Source organism: Dendropsophus ebraccatus, chromosome 1 (genome assembly GCF_027789765.1).
Source record: "Dendropsophus ebraccatus isolate aDenEbr1 chromosome 1, aDenEbr1.pat, whole genome shotgun sequence".
NCBI classification, from domain to species: domain Eukaryota; kingdom Metazoa; phylum Chordata; class Amphibia; order Anura; family Hylidae; genus Dendropsophus; species Dendropsophus ebraccatus.
This window is the reverse complement of record NC_091454.1, coordinates 34,491,098-34,513,442: the sequence shown is the minus strand read 5'-3', so window position 1 is coordinate 34,513,442 and position 22,345 is coordinate 34,491,098. Positions and strand designations below refer to the sequence as shown.

The window sequence follows — 22,345 nt, the reverse complement described above, 5'->3', positions numbered from 1 at the left end:
GGTGAATCGGAGGATCATCTTCCTGCCCCCCCCACTCCACTGCACAGAAATGTGAGGGTGATGTTAACAGTTGCGCCCCCCAACCCCCCCCCCCCCCCCCCCCCCCCCACAGAGAGCAGAATAGTTTTCGGAGAAAGAGGGACATGTGGAAGCCTACATGAGGGGAGCAGGGCACGCGCCCGCTGGGTGAGGGGAGGAGAAATACCGCAGGTACCGTCCTGGCAAAGTTGAGGTCGGTTAACGGTAGGGCTGGGCGATATTGACCTAAATCATTATCGCGGTTAATCGTACATGTAGCCGCGGTAACGATAACTAAACGATAATTATGACACGCCCCTTAGGTAAGCCACACCCTTCTGCAAGCCACACCCACTTAACCGTGCCAACCTGGGGATATTTTGTTTTAATAGAGTAAAAAAAAAGTAACTCACTGAGCAGCAACACAAGGATGAGCCATTTAGTCTATTGTCATTATTTGTTATTATAATTAGGGGGTCTCAGAGAACCTGGACATGTATATAGAGGTATACAGCTACAATAGGACATGTATATACGGGTATACAGCAATGTACAAAGTACAGGACGTGTATATACAGGTATAGCGCTATGTACTACATAGCTGTATACCTGTGTATGCATTTCCTGTAGTGCGTACATAGCTGTATACCAGTATATACACATCCTGTAGTGTGTATAGCTGTATACCCGTATATACACGTCCTGTAGTGGCAGTATTATATATGTATGTACACACTACAAGATGTGTATACACAGGTATACAGCTATGCAGGTTCTACATTAAAAACACATGCACACTCAGCTAAGCTGAGCATTCATGTGTCTAATGGTGCGTTTACACAGGCAAATTTAACTTACAGATCTTTGAAGCCAAAGCCAGGAACAGACTATAAACAAGGATCAGGTCATAAAGCAAAGCCTGAGATTTCTCCTCTTTTTAAATCCATTCCTGGCTTTGGCTTGCGAAATCTGTCAGATAAATCTCTCTGTGTAAATGCACCCTTAGAGGATCACAAAAGACAGCTGGGGGTGGAGCAGGGGCATAGCTAGGATTCATGACACCCCATAGCAAAAAAAATAAAAAAAATACATGGGGCCCCATGAATTTTGTATGAGCCCCCCAACCTCTGGCAGCACATCAAATAGAAGAGGGGGCAGCTGAAGCGGGGGCAAGGGGGACTGCAATTAGAACTGGGGCAGGGTGGCAGCAGCTGGGGGTGATCTGGGCAGAAGGGGGGACAGAAGCTGGGGGAGATCTAGGCAGAAGGGGGGGGGGCAGAAGCTGGGGGAGATCTAGGCAGAAAGGGGGGCAGAAGCTGGGGGTGATCTAGGCAGAAGGGGGGGGGGGCAGAAGCTGGGGGAGATCTAGGCAGAAGGGGGGGGGGCAGAAGCTAGGGGAGATCTAGGCAGAAGGGGGGGGCAGAAGCTAGGGGAGATCTAGGCAGAAGGGGGGGCAGAAGGGGGGGGGTGATCTAGGCAGAAGGGGGGGGCAGAAGCTGGGGGAGATCTAGGCAGAAGGGGGGGGGCAGAAGCTGGGGGAGATCTAGGCAGAAAGGGGGGCAGAAGCTGGGGGTGATCTAGGCAGAAGGGGGGGGGGCAGAAGCTGGGGGAGATCTAGGCAGAAGGGGGGGGCAGAAGCTAGGGGAGATCTAGGCAGAAGGGGGGGGCAGAAGCTGGGGGAGATCTAGGCAGAAGGGGGGGGGCAGAAGCTAGGGGAGATCTAGGCAGAAGGGGGGGGGGCAGAAGCTAGGGGAGATCTAGGCAGAAGGGGGGGCAGAAGGGGGGGTGATCTAGGCAGAAGGGGGGGGCAGAAGCTGGGGGAGATCTAGGCAGAAGGGGGGGCAGAAGCTAGGGGAGATCTAGGCAGAAGGGGGGGTGATCTAGGCAGAAGGGGGGGCAGAAGCTAGGGGAGATCTAGGCAGAAGGGGGGGGCAGAAGCTAGGGGAGATCTAGGCAGAAGGGGGGGTGATCTAGGCAGAAGGGGGGGCAGAAGCTAGGGGAGATCTAGGCAGAAGGGGGGGGTGATCTAGGCAGAAGGGGGGGTGATCTAGGCAGAAGGGGGGGGCAGAAGCTAGGGGAGATCTAGGCAGAAGGGGGGGCAGAAGCTAGGGGAGATCTAGGCAGAAGGGGGGGGCAGAAGCTAGGGGAGATCTAGGCAGAAGGGGGGGGTGATCTAGGCAGAAGGGGGGGCAGAAGCTGGGGGTGATATAAACTGTATCTTCTCCCTTGTCACTAGGGAGAAGATACAGCACTGGCACACACTTGGCCCTCACGGCTGCCACCTCCTCTCTCCCCCCCCCCCCCCCCCCGACCTGCTCCTCATACCCGACACACATGCGGCATTTCTGACAGTCGCCGACCCGCTCTTCATAACCAGCACTGAGTTCACACGCGGCCCTCCTGGCCGCACGCAGCCGCAGGTTCCCGGTCTCTGGAGAGGGAGGTTGCAGGGACTGGGGGATCGTGTGATGGATGGCGTCGCTGCGCTGGGGCTGTATAGCGGGATGTGGGGGCGCAGTGCAGACCCCCGATCCCGCTATACAGCTTCACCACCCACAGTGACGCCATCCATCACACGATCCCCCGATCCCTGCAACCTCCTTCTCCAGAGACCGGGAACCTGCGGCTGCGTGCGGCCAGGAGGGCCGCGTGTGAACTCAGTGCTGGTTATGAAGAGCTGGTCGGCTCTTCTGGAGTGAGTGGCGGGGGCGGCCGGGAATGCCGCTTGTGTGCCAGGTATGAGGAGCGGATCAGCCACTGTTCGGGGTGAGAGGAGATGGGGGGCGATGGGCTGCTGCCAAATGTCAGACTGCTGCAGGGCAGGGGATGGGAGGTCACCTGCCTCAATAGTAAATGTGCGCCCTGGCTGGAACCCAAGGCAGGTTGGGAGCGGGGACACTGGGGAGCTGAGGGGGCGGAGAAATACCGCAAATACCGCCCTGGCAAAGTTGAGGTCGGTTTACCGACGCCAGGGACGGTATCGGTATTTTCACGGTATACCGCCGAGCCCTAGTTAACGGTATCTGTATTTTTGCGGTATACCGCCCAACCCTAGGTCCTGCTATCAGTTTTTATATGTAATATCTACATATATAACAGTGGAATCTTTAAGTGTTTATTCCATTAACAGTGAGAAAACATTGGTGCAGCACAGCAAAATAATAAAGATATGATGCAATTATTTTGCTGTGCTGCACCGATGTTTTCTCACTGTTAATGGAATGGAATGTGCCCCCTGCTGGACCCTTTACGTACAGACCAGGTTGTGATGTCACTTTTTTTTTATAGAGAAATTGAAGCCTGCCTGATCTACTAAATTGAGAAAAATGTGCATTTCCATAATTAGTGTACATTAGAAATTTGTCTAATTTTGCTTATGAAATAACATTTAAAAAAAAATAGATTTTGGACAGAGTTGTCCTTTGCCAGAGTTGTTCGTTGGCAACAGTCCTGATTTTGAGGAGACAGTCTCTGCAAAACCATGTCTTGGGTACGTCCCAGGAAGCTCCGTCCCCACCTTGGTAAACCCCACCCCCTGTCACGGGTAGCCCCACCCCCGTCCCAAGACCCTTTGCGTCGACGTTCCTCCTTCAGTGGCACATATTCATTCCTGTCAGAGCGAATTTGGTGAGGTAATGAGTTATCTGTGTCCAGGCTGCAGATTGCACCACTTTATAGTATCAGAACAATTACCCAGCAGCCCCTGAGGCTTTATAGTTATCTGCTGGAGATCTGGGGTCTACACTGACCAGAGCTGATACTGTATTACTGATCCCCCTCAGCCTCCTATAGACAAATCAGCTCCATGTATGTGTCCTGATATAGCAGAGCTGCGGTGCTAAGCATGGGGGACATCACTGCCTCTTATATTCTGTAGGTGCTATAATGGAGCTGAGCTGCAGTGTAAATCATAGAAAGGGACAGAGCAGCAGAGTGCGCCTCAGAGCATCGCTCCTGCATCCTGATACATCATTACAGATTATGCACACAGCGATGATGATGATGGGGGGATTACTTCCTACAGATATCAGTGGCAGTGTGCACACAGTGATGATGATGATAAGGAGGGGATTGCTTCCTACAGATATCAGTGGCGGTGTGCACACTGATGATGATGGGGGGATGAAACAGGTAGTAGTATGATGATTGAGAGGCAGGAAGATGAAGGGGGTAGTATGACGATGATGGAGGGGTAGGAGAATAAAGGGGTTGAAGGGGAGTAGGCAGCTGCATCATATGGGCACAAACTACCAGTATATACAGTCAGTCAGTATAGTGCTCTTAGGTGGGGACCTGATACTGGGGTGTGTAATGTACTGGGGACCTGATACTCGGGTCTGTAATATACTGGGGACCTGATACTGGGGTGTGTAATATACTGGGAACCTGATACTGGGTTGTGTAATTTACTGGGGACCTGATATTGGGTTGTGTAATGTACTGGGGACCTGATACTAAGGTGAGTAATATACTGGGTACCTGAAACTACAGTGTGTAATATACTGGGGACCTAACACTGAGGTGTGCAATATACTAGGGACCTGACACTGGGATGTTTAAATACTAGGGACCTGACACTAGGGTGTGTAATCAGGGCCGTGGAGTCAGAGTCGTGGAGTCAGGACTAGTTTTGGCTGGAGTCGGAAAAAATGTACCAACTCCGACTCCAGCTTTAAGAAAAATCTTAGAACAATTTAGAATTTTATAAGTTTTGCTCATCAATATATATTATGAGCAACATTCTAATAAGACACTGGCCCTATCAGATAATGGTGGTCGAGGAAAAGTTGTCGGTCACTATTTGTCAGTTTGTTTCTGAGCGGGAAGAGTCCATTATGTGGGGGGAGATCTGTTCTGTTCTCTTCCTGGATGCTGGATGACTGTATATGAGCAGCAGTGTAATATGAAGATATCCTGTGTAATATAGAAGAGGAGAAGAAGACATAAGTAGTGTAGCAGTAACCTCTGTCCTCAATGTGGTGTTTTTCTTCAGTGTTCTTTGGCTGCAGCTGTCTGTGTGTGTGTGTGTGTGTGTGTGTATGCTATGGCTGCAGCAGGCTGTGTGTGTATGCTATGGCTGCAGCAGGCTGTGTGTTTGTGTGCTATGGCTGCAGCAGGCTGTGTGTGAGTGTGCGCTATGGCTGCAGCAGGCTGTGTGTGAGTGTGCGCTATGGCTGCAGCAGGCTGTGTGTGTGCTATGGCTGCAGCAGTATGTGTGTGTGCTGTGGCTACAGGAGGCTGTGTGTGTGTGCTATGGCTGCAGCAGGCTGTGTGTGTGCTATGGCTGCAGCAGCCTGTGTGTGTCTGTGTGTGTGCTATGGCGTGACCCCTTTATATCATTATATGTAACTTCTCTATATCACTAAGTGTGACCCCCTCTTTATCACAATTGCTGACCCCTATATTTCAGGTATTTGGCATTGTTAGCAGTGTTTCTTTAAGTATGGTGAATATTTAGTGAGAAACATAGAAATTGTCAGCAGGAAAAGACCCCCTTCTCCATCTAGTCCTAGTTGTGAGTTGTTCAGGACATGGAGGCTGGAGACTAGCTGCATCCACTGCACACACAAAGGAGAATCTGTATATCTTCCCTCATTCCCTCAGAAGTTGACCCAGATATCAGTGGCAGTGTGCACACAGTGATGATGATGATAAGGAGGGGATTGCTTCCTACAGATATCAGTGGCGGTGTGCACACTGATGATGATGGGGGGATGAAACAGGTAGTAGTATGATGATTGAGAGGCAGGAAGATGAAGGGGGTAGTATGACGATGATGGAGGGGTAGGAGAATAAAGGGGTTGAAGGGGAGTAGGCAGCTGCATCATATGGGCACAAACTACCAGTATATACAGTCAGTCAGTATAGTGCTCTTAGGTGGGGACCTGATACTGGGGTGTGTAATGTACTGGGGACCTGATACTCGGGTCTGTAATATACTGGGGACCTGATACTGGGGTGTGTAATATACTGGGAACCTGATACTGGGTTGTGTAATTTACTGGGGACCTGATATTGGGTTGTGTAATGTACTGGGGACCTGATACTAAGGTGTGTAATATACTGGGTACCTGAAACTACAGTGTGTAATATACTGGGGACCTAACACTGAGGTGTGCAATATACTAGGGACCTGACACTGGGATGTTTAAATACTAGGGACCTGACACTAGGGTGTGTAATCAGGGCCGTGGAGTCAGAGTCGTGGAGTCAGGACTAGTTTTGGCTGGAGTCGGAAAAAATGTACCAACTCCGACTCCAGCTTTAAGAAAAATCTTAGAACAATTTAGAATTTTATAAGTTTTGCTCATCAATATATATTATGAGCAACATTCTAATAAGACACTGGCCCTATCAGATAATGGTGGTCGAGGAAAAGTTGTCGGTCACTATTTGTCAGTTTGTTTCTGAGCGGGAAGAGTCCATTATGTGGGGGGAGATCTGTTCTGTTCTCTTCCTGGATGCTGGATGACTGTATATGAGCAGCAGTGTAATATGAAGATATCCTGTGTAATATAGAAGAGGAGAAGAAGACATAAGTAGTGTAGCAGTAACCTCTGTCCTCAATGTGGTGTTTTTCTTCAGTGTTCTTTGGCTGCAGCTGTCTGTGTGTGTGTGTGTGTGTATGCTATGGCTGCAGCAGGCTGTGTGTGTATGCTATGGCTGCAGCAGGCTGTGTGTTTGTGTGCTATGGCTGCAGCAGGCTGTGTGTGAGTGTGCGCTATGGCTGCAGCAGGCTGTGTGTGAGTGTGCGCTATGGCTGCAGCAGGCTGTGTGTGTGCTATGGCTGCAGCAGTATGTGTGTGTGCTGTGGCTACAGGAGGCTGTGTGTGTGTGCTATGGCTGCAGCAGGCTGTGTGTGTGCTATGGCTGCAGCAGCCTGTGTGTGTCTGTGTGTGTGCTATGGCGTGACCCCTTTATATCATTATATGTAACTTCTCTATATCACTAAGTGTGACCCCCTCTTTATCACTATTGCTGACCCCTATATTTCAGGTATTTGGCATTGTTAGCAGTGTTTCTTTAAGTATGGTGAATATTTAGTGAGAAACATAGAAATTGTCAGCAGGAAAAGACCCCCTTCTCCATCTAGTCCTAGTTGTGAGTTGTTCAGGACATGGAGGCTGGAGACTAGCTGCATCCACTGCACACACAAAGGAGAATCTGTATATCTTCCCTCATTCCCTCAGAAGTTGACCCAGGATCATGTAGGACATTAGGGAGAAGCTGCTGAGCCAGTGTGATAAATAACTCCCCTGGTATATGACTGGCCATTTAAGAAGGAGACGGAGTCAGTACTGATCAAATTCAGGAGTCGGAGCTGCGGCTTACCAACTCCAAAAACCTGTGTAATATACTGGGGACCTGACACTGGGGTGTGTAATGCTTCTTTTGTGTTATTCTGACTGTAAAATTATAACTGAAAAAGTGGTGACAAGCCACACCCCGCAAACCACACCCATGATAGGCCAAACCCCACCGAGACCAGACCCACAATAAGCCACACCCCTTGCTGTCAACTATGCTACCCAGAAGATAATAGTGCCATACACTGGGCCCTCTCGATGTAATGGCTCAGTACACTGTGCCCCAGTGCTACACTGACAGGTTGCTGAAATACAATCCAAGAACACTGCCCAAATTACATGATTTTATATACGTGTATACATATATACACTGGGGTGCTACATTTATCAGCACCAATCATATAGAGAGCAGGTCACACATGAGGTAATGGTACATGTGGGAGGGGGGAACACAAATGGGGGAGGGGATGGTCACAAATGGGGGGAGCAGGGCACAAATGGTGGGAAGGACACATATAGGGCAGAGCAGGTCACACAGGAGGGGACAGCAGGACACATATGGGCACATGAGGGACCGGACACATATGGATGAGGGGAAGGACACATATGGAGGATAGAGCAGGACACATATGGAGGATAGAGCAGGGCACATATGGAGGATAGAGCAGGGCACATGAGGGGAAGGACACATATGGAGGATGGAGCAGGGCACATATGGATGAGGGGAAGGGCACATATGGAGGATAGAGCAGGGCACATATGGATGAGGGGAAGGACACATATGGAGGATAGAGCAGGACACATGAGGGGAAGGACACATATGGAGGATGGAGCAGGGCACATATGGAGGATGGAGCAGGGCACATATGGATGAGGGGAAGGACACATATGGAGGATAGAGCAGGACACATGAGGGGAAGGACACATATGGAGGATAGAGCAGGACACATGAGGGGAAGGACACATATGGAGGATGGAGCAGGACACATATGGATGAGGGGAAGGACACATATGGAGGATAGTGCAGGACACACGAGGGGAAGGACACATATGGATGAGGGGAAGGACACATATGGAGGATAGTGCAGGACACATGAGGGGAAGGACACATATGGAGGATGGAGCAGGACACATATGGATGAGGGGAAGGACACATATGGAGGATGGAGCAGGACACATATGGATGAGGGGAAGGACACATATGGAGGATAGTGCAGGACACACGAGGGGAAGGACACATATGGATGAGGGGAAGGACACATATGGATGAGGGGAAGGACACATATGGAGGATAGTGCAGGACACATATGGATGAGGGGAAGGACACATATGGAGGATAGTGCAGGACACATGAGGGGAAGGACACATATGGAGGATAGTGCAGGACACATGAGGGGAAGGACACATATGGAGGATAGTGCAGGACACATGAGGGGAAGGACACATATGGAGGATAGTGCAGGACACATGAGGGGAAGGACACATATGGAGGATAGTGCAGGACACATGAGGGGAAGGACACATATGGGCACACGAGGGGAAGGACACATATGGATGAGGGAACACATGGGGAGTAGAGAGGGGCAGACATGGTGTAAGAAGACAACACATGGAGGAGGTAGAGAGCACAGGCATACAGGACTATCCTCCTCCTCATCCTTATACACTCACCCTCCATGAGGAGCTCTCTGGCCGGAGCTGACTGGCCGCAGTGACATGATTCCCGCCTTTTCCAGTCACACAGGCCGATCATGCAGGGGAGGAGCTGCTGCTGCACTGTGCACACAGGACGGCTCCCTGCGTTTCTAGGCTCTGCTGTTAGCCCCTCCTCCTCAGTGAGGTATAACCCGCCAACCACCAATTACATCCTCAGGTAGTCAGTATTGTGAGCAGGGACAGTTCTCCTCGCAGTGACTGCCGCCTATGAGGCGCCACAGCCTTACCACACAGAGGAGGGCGGCCGCCACCTTGTGATTGGGCAGGCAGCTTCTGTGGTGATGACGTCACACGATGCACGTGAGGCGCAGTGATACGGTCATGTGTACAGTCCCCTGCGCTCTTATATACAGACTGCGCTTTATAGGGAGGTGGGCGTACCCTGGCCCTTATTTGTATTGCGTCCTTCATGTCTACAGAAGGGACAGTTCTGCGCCGGGTACACTTAGCACCGATTCCCCAAATGTTAACGACCTTGAAGTGGGGGAGGCGGCTAGTGTAGGCTGTACGGGAGAATCTCAACCAATCAGATTTCGGCCTTCATATGTGCGCTGCTGGTTAGAGGCTAGGAAGTGCGATGTGATTGGTTGCTGTGTTAGTGCTGGTGTTTGCCCCTGAGGCGTGTGTGCGGTGTAGTGAGTACAGTGTTATGTATGGGATTACCTCAACACAGGTGCCCCTCTCTTTTCCCATACATAACAGAAGCCTTCTTCTAACATGACATTTTTAATAATCCTAAACTACCACTATGTCAGGTGCCGTGAAGAGAATGGAGGTAAAAATGGCCAAAAGTACCCAGTGGTTGGCATAAAATGGGCCTCAAAGTAAAAATGGCAACATTGTGATTTTAACCCCTAGAGCCAATGTCAATTTTTGCACTTCCGTTTTTTTTCCTCCTTGAACATTTAAGGCCATAGCACTTGCATTTTTTCACCTAGAATCCCACATGAGACCTTTTTTTGCGCCACTAATTGTACTTTGCAATGACAGGCAAAAAATTTTTATAAAAAAACACTGCAAAACCAGGAAAAAAATAAATATGTGGTGAAATTGGAAAAAAACAAAACGCATTCACAGGATCAGGAATGAAATTAAATATTTGGGCGATCACGCACGCGGCGATACCAAACATGTTTATTTATTTATTTATTTTTATTTATAACATGGGAAAAGGGAGGTGATTTGGACTTTTATTAGGGGAGTTTTTTTTTTTTTTATCAATAATGACACTTTATTTATTTATTTCATATACTAGAAGCCCCCCTGGGGGACTTCTAGTATATGCACACTGATCTCTCAACTTTGACAGCTGCATCTGATTGCTTGATTAGCGGGCACGCCAATCGGGCACGTGCTACATACGGCACCTGGGACCACAGTGGTGGGGTCGCCGCGCAGCCCCCCTCTGAAGTCCCCAAGGCGACCACAAGGCATAATATATGCCCTGTGTTGTTAAGTGGTTAAAAGAAAATTATGTTCGGTCCACTGATCTCACACTGATAATACACAGAGAGGGATGCCCGCGTCACACACATCAAAGTGGGCAGACAAGCATTTTGTCCTGATTTGAATAAGTAACTGGTGTTTTCTAAGGGTTAAATGAGTTTGGGTCACCGACTCTAGGCTGCATTCACACGCTCTGTGTTCTGCACGGAACACAGACGTGGAATGCCTGTAACAGACTAACGGGGGGAGAAGTCCGTTACAGGCATTCTACCTCCGTGTTCCATGCGGAACACTGAACGTGTGAATGCAGCCTTACACTGCCAACACACCGAGAGGGAGACCTCACATCAAACCCAGAAGTCCAGCCTGGCCCAAAGTGGTTCTGGGTGTACAACTGGAATCAAAGTGAAAAGAGTCCACTTACAGACAGATATGGGGATCCGTGGTCCAAACAATAAACCTGGTCCTGTAGTTAATTTAAACTTGCAATTCACCGACTATTATTACCATAATAGACCTATTAAAACTTAACCTTTAATAATAGCTTAACCCTTAGAGGACCGGGCCAATTTCAGTTTTTGCGTTTTCGTTTTTCCCTCCTTGTGCTTAAAAGGCCATAGCATTTAAATTTTTCACCTAGAAACCCACTTTTTTTCATAAAGTACACTGCAAAATCAGAAAAAAATTCAATGTGTGGTCAAATTGGAAAAAAAAACCACGCATTTATTTTATTTGGGGGGGGGGGGGTCGTTTTTATGCCGTTCGCCCTGGGGTACAACTGACTTGTTATATATGTTCCTCAAGTCGTTATGATTACAACGATATGTAACATGTATAACTTTCATTGTATCTGATGGCCTGTAAAAAATTCAAACCATTGTTAACAAGAACGTGTTCCTTAACCCCTAGACGACCCAGGACGTAGAGTTACGTCATGGAAGTCTGTCACCAGACGACCCTGGACGTAACTCTACGTCCTGGGTGTTTCTCCGGCTATGAAGCGCGCTCCGCTTCACAGCAGGTGGGGGCCGGCTGCAATGGCGCGGCCGCGGCGTTTAAGTGTAAGTGACAGGGGGAGTCCCCTGTCACTTACTGATCGGGACCCCCGCAGTCACGCTGATTGTTAAAACGGACCACCGGAGGTCTCTCACCTGCCTCCATGCGGTCCAATTGGCGATCTGCTACACTGAGCCTCCACAGGCAGGCTCAATAAGCAGATCGCCGATAACACTGATCAATGCTATGCCTATGGCATAGCAATGGTCAGTGTAAAAATCAAAGTAGTGAATGTAAAAGTCCCCCAAAGGGACTTTCAAATGTGTAAAAAAAAAAAAGTTAAAAACACCAATACACTACCCCAAAACCCCTCCCCCAATAAAAGTTGAAATCACCCCCCTTTCCCATTATATAAATAAAACATAAAAAAATAAATAAATAAACATATAATATACCGTAGCGTGCGTAATTGTCCGATCTATTAAAGTATAACAAGCAACATTGCGAACGGAGAATGGCGTAGACGAAAAGAGGGAAAAAAGTGCGCGGATTACCGATTTTATGTTACACTATATATATAAAAAAATTCATAAAAAGTGATCAAAACGTCCGATCTTCACAAATATGGTATTAATAAAAACTAGAGATCATGGCGGAAAAAAACACGCCCCATACAGCCCCATAGGTGAAAAAATAAAACCGTTATAAGCGTCACAATAGGCCCATTTTATTAATAATTAATTGCCCAAAAAAAAGGATTTCATAAAAAAAATATATAACATTAGAGAATCTGTGTAACCTGCATATGGTTGTGTTCGGGCTGACCTATAGAATAATAGTATCACGTTGCTTTTACCATATAGTGTATTACGTAGACACAGGAACCCCCCAAACGTTACCATATTGCATTCTTTTTTACGATTTCACCTATTTATATCTTCATAAATAATATATTTGGAATTCCATCATACATGTTATGGTAAAATGAAAGACGCCATTACAAAGTACAACTATTCCTGTAACAAACAAGCATTTACATGGCTTGTAGATAGAAAACTGAAAGTGCTGGAGCTCTTAGAAGGGGAGGAGGGAAAAACGAAAACACTAAGATCAAAATTTGCAAGGTCCACTGGGTCATTTTGGGCCTGGTCCTGAAAGGGATAAAATCACTCCATTCCCAGGCTTATAATGCTTTTATCCTTTGGTCTATGGGGCTGTGTTAGGTGTCATTTTTTGCACCATGATGTGTTCTTTCTATGGGTATTTTGATTGCGCATATGCGACTTTTTGATCGCTTTTTATTACAATTTTTTTCTGGATTTGAAGCGACAAAAAATGCGCAATTTTGCACTTTGGGATTTTTTTTGCGCTTACGCCATTTACCGTGTGCAATCAGGAATGTGATAAATAATAGTTCGGGCGATTGCGCACCAAACCAAACATGTTTATTTATTTATTTATTTTTACAACATGGGACAAGGGGGGTGATTCTGACTTTTATTAGGGGAGGGGGCTTTTTATTAATAACAACACTTTTTTTTTTACTTTTACACTTATACTAGAAGCCCCCCTGAGGGACTTCTAGTATAAGTACTCTGTTCTCTCATTGAGATCTATGCTGCATAGATATGCAGCATAGATTGATGAGATAGGCACTTTGATTGCTTCCGGCTGCTGCAGCTGGAAGCAATCGAGTGCTGAGCTGGGATCAGCGCCATTACGGCGCTGAGCCCGGACAGAGGAGCGATCCACCCCACTAGACACCAGGGATGGCTGCATTCAAGTAATCTGATGTAGCTGTCAACTTTGACAGCTGCATCCGATTACTTTATTAGCAGGCACGACGATCAGATCGTGATACCTCCGTATAATGCACACTTGCACACCGGCAGCCTTTTCATTGGCTGGAGCGCATCACATGGCTTCCAGCAAGCTCAGCCAATCAGGGCCGAGCAAGCTGGAAGCCATGTGATGCGCTCCAGCCGAGGAGGCCCATACCCTGATATTGCCTTGTTGGCCAAGGTTGTTTTTGTGTGTTTAGCACTTATTTGGTCTTTATTTACTTTTAGATGGGCCTTATTGTATAGTTACCTTTTTAAGCTATTATTAAAGGTTAAGTTTTAATAGGTCTACTGTGGTAATAATAGTCGGTGAATGGCATCAAAGTGATCAGACTGACATTTTTTCCTGATTTGAATAAGTAACAAGTTTTCAAAGGGTTAAAAAAGTTTGGGCCACTAATAATACACAGAGAGGGATGCCCCGCATCACATTCAAGAGAATTCAGCCTCGCCCAAAGTGGTTCTGGGTGTTGAAACTGGCATCAAAGTTACTTCAAATCAAGAAAAAAAATGCCTGTCTGCCCACTTTTATGACAGTTTTTATACCCAGAAACACTTTGGGCCAGGCTGGACTCAACTGATTACGATGTGGGGCATGCCTGCCTGTGCAATGGCAGTGTGATATCAGTGGCCCAAACTCGTTTAACCCTTTAAAAACACGTTATTTATTCAAATCAGGAAAAAATGCCCATCTTCCGACTTTGATGCCAATTTTTACACAGAGAACAACTTTGGGCCAGGTTGGACTCAACTGATTTATAATGCCCAGATATGGATGCTCTATATCAGGGGTACTCAACAACTTTTAGTGAAGGTCCACTTACCGGGGTCTATTGTCAGGTGAAGGTCCGAGCTGAACATCAGTAGGAAATGTGTTTTGTTATTTTTCACAAACATTCAACTATTTACATACAGAATTGCTGCTTATTAGCGGGAAAACTGGCATTTTTTCTCTCTCACCAGCCCTTTGATATTAGGTACAAAGGGGGTGACTGCCCTGGTAGTATATATCCCCCCCTGTTGCTCCCCCAGTAGTGTATAGCCCCCCTGTGCGCTCTCCCCCAGTAGTATATAGCCCCCTGTTGCTCCCCCAGTAGTATATAGCCCCCCTGTGGGCTCTCCCCCTTTAGCATATAGCCCTCTGTGCGCTCTCCCCCTGTAGTATATAGCTCCCTGTGCGCTGTCCCCCAGTAGTATATAGCCCCCTGTGAGCTCCCCCCAGTAGTATATAGCCCCCCTGTGCTCCCCCTAGTAGTATATAGCCCCCCTGTGCTCTCCCCCTGTATTATATAGCCCCCTGTGCGCTCTCCCCCTGTAGTATATAGCCTTCTGTGAGCTCCCCCCAGTAGTATATAGCCCCCTGTGCTCTCCCCCTTTAGTATATAGCCCCCCTGTGCTCTCCCCCTGTAGTATATAGCCCCCTCTGAGCTCCACCCAGTAGTATATAGCCCCCTGTGCTCTCCCCCTGTAGTATATAGTCCCCTGTGAGCTCCCCCTAGTAGTATATAGCCCCCCTGTGCTCTCCCCCTGTAGTATATAGTGATGTCACGATACCAGAATTTTGAGTTCGATACCAATACCAACTTTTTTTTTTCAATGCTCGATACCAATTCGATACTGAATAAATTACATAAAAAACCCACAAGAATAGAAATTGAAGACATGTAACACTATCTAGCTGGGGATGATGGGGGCTGTAGTCATGTAACACACAGACACAACAGCTATCAGGGGGGATGATGGGGGCTGTAGTCATGTAACACACACACACACACACACACACTTCAGCTACCAGGAGGATGGTGGGGGGTGTAGTCATGTAACACACACTTCAGCTACCAGGGGGATGGTGGGGGTGTAGTCATGTAACACACACTTTAGCTACCAGGGGGATGGTGGAGGGTGTAGTCATGTAACACACACTTCAGCTACCAGGGGGATGGTGGGGGCTGTAGTCATGTAACACACACACACTTCAGCTACCAGGGGGATTGTGGGGGCTGTAGTCATGTAACACACACACTTCAGCTACCAGGGGGATGGTGGGGGCTGTAGTCATGTAACACACACACACACTTCAGCTACCAGGATGATGGTGGGGGCTGTAGTCATGTAGCACACACTTCAGCTACCAGGATGATGGTGGGGGCTGTAGTCATGTAACACACACACTTCAGCTACCAGGAGGATGGTGGGGGCTGTAGTCATGTAGCACACACTTCAGCTACCAGGAGGATGGTGGGGGCTGTAGTCATGTAACACACACTTCAGCTACCAGGATGGTGGGGGCTGTAGTCATGTAACACACACACTTCAGCTACCAGAGGGATGGTGGGGGCTGTAGTCATGTAGCACACACTTCAGCTACCAGGAGGATGGTGGGGGCTGTAGTCATGTAGCACACACTTCAGCTACCAGGGGGATGGTGGGGGCTGTAGTCATGTAACACACACTTCAGCTACCAGGATGGTGGGGGCTGTAGTCATGTAACACACTTCAGCTACCAGGAGGATGCTGGGGGCTGTAGTCATGTAACACACACAGTTCAGCTACCAGGGAGATGGTGGGGGCTGTAGTCATTTAACACACACACTTCAGCTATTGGGATGATGAGGGTTGTAGTTGCACTTTTTCTTCTTTCAGGGCATGGTGAACAGGATTTGGGCGGCAGGGTAATCAAAGGTTACAGCCCCCCTCCCCCGTCAGAGCACGGCCGACCTCCTGGTCATCCCGGGAGTTATCTGAGGGGCCCGGCCGCTCCTCCTCACAGTCCTGTGGCCCCCACCTCACAGTGCAGCCAGATGGAGTGGCCGCATCTCCTCCTCACCTCCAGCCTTCTCCTCCGTCCTCCTCTCCCCGACCCCGCTCTCCCTCTTCAGCTTTCTCACCTCCTCTCCCTTCTCCTCACTCCCAGACCGCCGGCTCTCCCTCTTCAGCCTCCTCACCTCCAGCCCTCTCTGTCCTCCTCTTCCTGACCCCGCTCTCCGTCTTCAGCTTCCTCACCTCCAGCCTTCTCTGTCCTCCTCTCCCGGACCTCCCGCTCTCCTCCATGCCACATGCCACATAAATCATCTCCCTGATAACAGAGTCTGGCTGAGCCGGATCCTATTATCAGACAGACACCGGCAGTGGGGGTCTGCTACACACAGTAGCCGACCCCTGCTGCATACGAAGCGGCTCAGGAGGGGTTAATGCCGCTGTCAGTGTGACAGCGGCATCAACACAGTTACATAGCCGGCACAAGCAAATGCTATGTGCCGGCTATTTGAAATTGGCGCCGCCGGGAACGTAGGGAGAGAGAGCGCGGAGGAAGTGACAGGTGGGAGCAGGGAGAGGCATACAGAGAACACGGCCGGCACTCAGATAGCCGCCGGCCGTGTTCTCTGCTCTATACTTTATGTTAAACTGCGCTATTATGCAAATTAACATAAAGTATCGATACCAGGAAATCCTGGTATCGAACCGTTTTTCGGCCCGAAATCTCGATAGTAGTATCGATATTTCGGTGCATCGTGCATCCCTAGTAGTATATAGCCCCCTGTGAGCTCCCCCAAGTAGTATATAGCCCCCTGTGCTCTCCCTTTGTAGTATATAGCGCCCTGTTAGCTTCCCCTAGTAGTATATAGCCCCCCCTATGCACTCTCCCCTTATAGATGTCCCCCAGACAAAAAAACAAAAACAAACCACAACTCACCTAGCACCTCGTTCCCTGCTGCGGCTGTCTTCTTCTTTTCTCCTGTCGGTACGGCCCCCGGCTGATACGCGCTCTCTGAGGAAGTACAGGCCGGTGGCCTACACTGAGGTCACTGATGCGCGCTCTGCTGGGGAATCCCCGGGACGTCCCCAGAGAGGACGTATCAGCCGAGGGCCGGGCCGACACTGCCCCCAGCTCCACATGCGTACTGAAATCTAAGGACAGTACGCCTTTGGGGCGGGAGGCAGTGCGGTGGGGAGCGGGACACATGGGGGCCGTCCCGGGACGGACCGGATCCGATGCGGTTAGGAGGTCTGAACCCAGACCGCGGTCCGCCATCTTGGGACAATGACGACATCTTCGGGAGGCCGGCCGAACCGCTCCTGCCGGCCCCTGATGGCGGCTTGGGGTCGACTGTAATGCGGTGAGTATAATGCACCACACTTCCGGGGTGAGGGGGAACATGGGGAAGGGGGCCATTCACTTACATAACACACATTACAAAGTTGTATAACTTTGTAACGTGTGCTATTTAGTGAATAAATGTTTAGTGCCTCACTACCTCTTTAACCCTTTGAAAACACCTGTTATTTATTCAGATCAGGACAAAATACCAGCCTTCCCACTTTGATGCCAGTTTCAGCACCCAGAACCACTTTTGGCCAGGCTGCACTCTTTTAGATGTAATGCGGGGCATCCCTCTCTGTGTATTATCATTGTGAGATAAGTGGCTCAAACTCATTTAACCCTTTGAAAACACCAGTTACTTATTTAAATCAGGACAATATGCCCATCTGCCCTCTTTGATGCCAGTTTCAACACCCAGAACCACTTTGGGGCAGGCTGGACTTGTGTATTATGAGTGTGAGATCAATAACCCAAGCTTAATTTTCTTTTAAAATCACCATTTTTGTTTTTACTTTGATGACCATTTAATGCCAACCACCGGGTTCTTTTGGCCATTTTTAACTCCATTTTCTTCAGGGCATCTCACTTACTGGTAGTTTATGATTATTATAAATTTCATGTAAGAATAATAGCTAAAAAGGAAAAAGAAAAATCCTGTAAATAAGTAACCAACTTCAGCATTGTCTGTGTTAGTCACTAGTTATGGAAACACTGTGGCTGTTACGAATGGTGGGCACTAGTTACTTGTAGTGAGTACTGCCATGTGTTCAGGGCATTCAATTGGCAGCATTTGGGGTGGCCTATATTTCCCCCTGTACTGTAATTTCTTAAAAGTGGGCAAAGATGGGATACAACTAGGAGATACATTCAGTGTTGTCTTGGAGACATATACATTTTTTTAATGAAGTTTAGATTAGCGATTCGCTCATCTCTCCCGGCAGCACTAGTGTGGTTTTCACAATATGGGATAAATAATGTCATATTTACTGCGTACCTGGAATGTTTCTATGAAGAATGATTATCAGGCAGCTCTGGGCTCAATCAGCATTTTTTAAAGTAATTCCATTTTTCCCATTTAAAATTTGGTCCCTAAGTACCTTAATAGAGGCGCCATTGTCTCCGCTCCCTGCTGTCTGTACCTGTGGAGGCGCCGTTGTCTCCGCTCCCTGCTGTCTGTACCTGAGGAGGCGCCATTGTCTCCGCTCCCTGCTGTCTGTACCTGTGGAAGCGCCGTTGTCTCCGCTCCCTGCTGTCTGTACCTGTGGAGGCGCCATTGTCTCCGCTCCCTGCTGTCTGTACCTGAGGAGGCGCCGTTGTCTCCGCTCCCTGCTGTCTGTACCTGAGGAGGCGCTGTTGTCTCCGCTCCCTGCTGTCTGTACCTGAGGAGGCGCTGTTGTCTCCTCTCCCTGCTGTCTGTATCTGTGAATTAGGAGGTGAAGCTTCCTGATCTATCTCCAGTGTGACACCCAGTGTAATGTGATTCTATGGTGCCGTCTCCTAATGCACAGGTACGCTCAGCAGTAGAGTTGATCGAACCTCGGGAAATCATAGGTTCAATTGAACTCGAACATTCACAAACCTGCCGCATTAGATTGCTGATGCCTTCCCGGTCCGTGTGGAAGGAGGAGAGTGCCCGGGTACTGACTGGAATTCCAGGATTCAGCCAAGGTAATAGCCGGGCAGTCTCCTCCTTCCCCACGGACCGGGAAGGCATCAGCAATCTAATGCGGCAGGTTCATGAATTTCCCGAAGTTTAAACAACTCCACCTAGCAGCGGAGACAACAGTAGTAACACCTCCAGTAAGGTATAACCTCACCAAATTCTTAATAGAAATAATTTAGAAAAATAACAGGTACAGGTGCTTTATAGATTGGCGTAGGGAACCTTGGCTCTCCAGCTGTTGCTAAACTACAACTCCCATCATACATGGATAAAGCTAAAAATTTTACTGTCCAGACATGATGGAAGTTGTAGTTCTGCAACAGCTGGAGAGCCAAGGTTCCCTACCCCTGCAGATAGTAGGTGAGGTTTATATAAATGTGATATTTATTTGGAGAGGGCAGTTATTAAGGGGTTAAGTATAGAATAATGTACAACCAGATCAGACCCCTAAATAAACACTGGACCCCAACTCTCTTGTGTGTCTCCCCCAGACAAGTGTCACTCTGTACCCCCCTGTCGTCCTCCCATGCCCAGACTGTGCACCCCTGATTGTCCTCCCCTTCCCACACACCTGTTTCTTCTTTCTTCCTCCTCTATAGTGCAGTGTACATACAGGACCTGCGGTGACATCATAGTCACATGTCAAGGTCCCTCACCATCTCTTTCCTGTATTTTATCCTGGCTGCTGTTTAGCCCTGATTTGCGCAAAATCGCGGTACAAATGCAGCGATTTTGCGCAAATTATAGCTAAACAGCAGCCAGGAGACAGTACAGTATGGGAAATACCTCTTTTGATAAAGTAAAAACTGTCCCCTGTCTCCTCACACTGACAGAGGGCAGGAGGCTTCTAGGCTGCCTCGTCCACTGCCATCCTCTCTCTGGTCCCTGTCATGGCACCCCCCCCCTGGTCTCGGCGCCCGGGGCAGCTGCCCTCTTTGTTGTTGTATTGGAGTTTGGCTTCCAATATCTGTCAGATAAATCTGCCTGTGTAAACGCACCATTAGGGTTCATTTACACAGAAAGATTACCTGATAGATTATCTGCCAAATATTTGAAGCAAAAGCCAGAAACAGACTATAAACAGAGATCAGGTCATAAAGGAAAGCCTGAGATTTATTCTCTTTTCAAATCCATTCCTGGCTTTGGCTTCAGATCTTTGGCATATAATTGGTCAGATAATCTTTCTGTGTAAATGGACCCTAAAGGCCCTATTACACAAAATGATTATCGGCCCATAATCGTCTTGCTGATATTTGTCTTTTAACATGTTGAAAGACAAACGACTAATATAGCAGTGATCTGCTGCAGTTGCTCCTTGGAATAGGAGCTGCTATCTGCTATGGGCTGTCTAGACAATGAAGCGATCACCCGGGCAGCCCCCCCGCATCTCCCTGTGGCCCGCCCTGTACTTACCCGCTCGCTGCCAACTTGTGTAATACCGGGGAAGGAGGAGCAAGCAAGTGCTGACAATCGCTCATTTGCTTCTTTCCATTGCCTCGTGTAATAGAAGCTTAAAGGACAACTCCGGCGGGACCTAAAAAAAAATTAAAAACACAGACGCACACACAGATCATACTCACCATCCCTCCAGTGGCGATTGGCACTTGAATCTCCCGCCGCCTGCGACTCTGTCACCTCCGGCCGCCGTCTTTGGAACTCCCTCACTTCAGAGTTTGTGTAAGGTGAATGGGAGAGAAAAGGCTGCCGGCATGCGCATCGGCAGCCTTTTCATTGGCTGGAGCACATCACATGGCTTCCAGCAAGCTCAGCCAATCAGGGCTGAGCAAGCTGGAAGCCATGTAATACGGTCCAGCCAATGAAAAGGCTGCTGATGCGCAAGTGCACCAGCAGCCTTTTCATGTCCCATTTGTTTTACCTGAAGATGCTGAGGAGGATGAACCCCTGGCCTGCCCCCTGCTGTGACGACATTGTCACAAAATGTAGCCCGGGAGAAGAGGACAGGGTCGTCCTTAATCGGGTAAGTATACTTTATTTAACTTCCGGGGGGGGGGGGGGGGGGGGGGGCAGGGGGTTGGAAAGGGGGGGATCGGAACACACTTCCGGGTCTAGCGTGGGTGGGGGGAAACACGGGGAAGGGGGCCATTCACATACATTACAAAGTTGTATAACTTTGTAATGTGTGTTATTTTGTGAATAATTGTTTAGTGCCGCACTACCCCTTTAAAGGTGGAATCTGATTGGTTGCTAGGGGCAACTGAGCCAGTTTCACTTTACACAAGTTTGATAAATGACCCCTCTGGCTGGGTGTCTGAACATAGCAACTGCACTTTTTACATGTTTCTAGGACACATATAATTTTAAATTATATTTGTATATAATATAGACAACTCTGTAATATATATACATTATAATGTACAAAAAATCCACAGGTCGGAACAGCGGGACCTTCCAAGGATGCACAGTCCCCGTCAGGCAAGCCCTAGCCTGATATTCAATCAGCAAAAGAACAGGGTGTGGAGACAACAGCCATCCAGTGAAAAAATCTTTACTTTATTTTAAGCCATTGCATATAAAAAATACCAACGTTTCGGCTCTAAAAATCCCGAGCCGAAAGAAAGGAGAAACGATCCAGCTTGTTCAGTAAAATGTATACTTGCGCTTTATTGGAGTACTTTAAAAGACAGGACAATACACACCATCATGCACACACTTCTAGTCTCTGATGACGCGATTCGGACACATGCGCCCTTGCTCACAGACATCAGCCTTTACTTCCTACTAGGTATAAATGCACTTGTTACAGGTGTATTCATTTATCGTTAACATGCCATACTATTCGGAATTCACTCTACTAGTGGGTTCTAAACAATTCCCATACCAGAAAATGTTATACATATAATACAATACATATAAAATGTATACAAAGGCTAAAAGATACATATAATTGCCACTACTGATATGAATAATAGAAAAATAGAAAAGTGACATGATTACAAAATGTGGACTGAGATGACTACTAACGCATTAAAAACGCCTTAAGTCAGAAAATGCCCATCTGAACACTGTTATAGTCTGAAAAAACAGACACATAATATGTATGTTTCCGCTTCAGCATTGCATATGAGAGATACCATAATAAGAAAGGGCAGCCACAAGTACATGTGAATAATAACACAATGCAATAATATACTCGTACTGTGGTTGTATAACACCAAAACCCTAATGGGGTGAGCACATGTAATTTAATAGTGAAAGAGTAGTTCTCTCCGAATATTTAAGCCCTCTGGCATGCTAG

General features: G+C 48.1%; 1 protein-coding gene across 4 annotated transcripts in view; it reads right to left on the bottom strand.

Moving 5' to 3' along the window:
* The window catches only part of LOC138792279 (piRNA biogenesis protein EXD1-like), a 70,964-nt gene extending 61,506 nt beyond the window's left edge, over positions 1 to 9,458 (bottom strand). The window contains exon 1 of one of the 4 annotated variants that reach the window (XM_069969522.1): positions 8,997 to 9,458. In XM_069969522.1, coding sequence (XP_069825623.1) covers positions 8,997 to 9,043 — 47 coding nt within the window. In that variant the 5' untranslated portion in view covers positions 9,044 to 9,458. The remainder of the gene's footprint in view (positions 1 to 8,996) is intronic. The other 3 variants (XM_069969548.1, XM_069969532.1, XM_069969540.1) reach the window with 3 other exon arrangements.
* Positions 9,459 to 22,345: the final 12,887 nt, after the last annotated feature.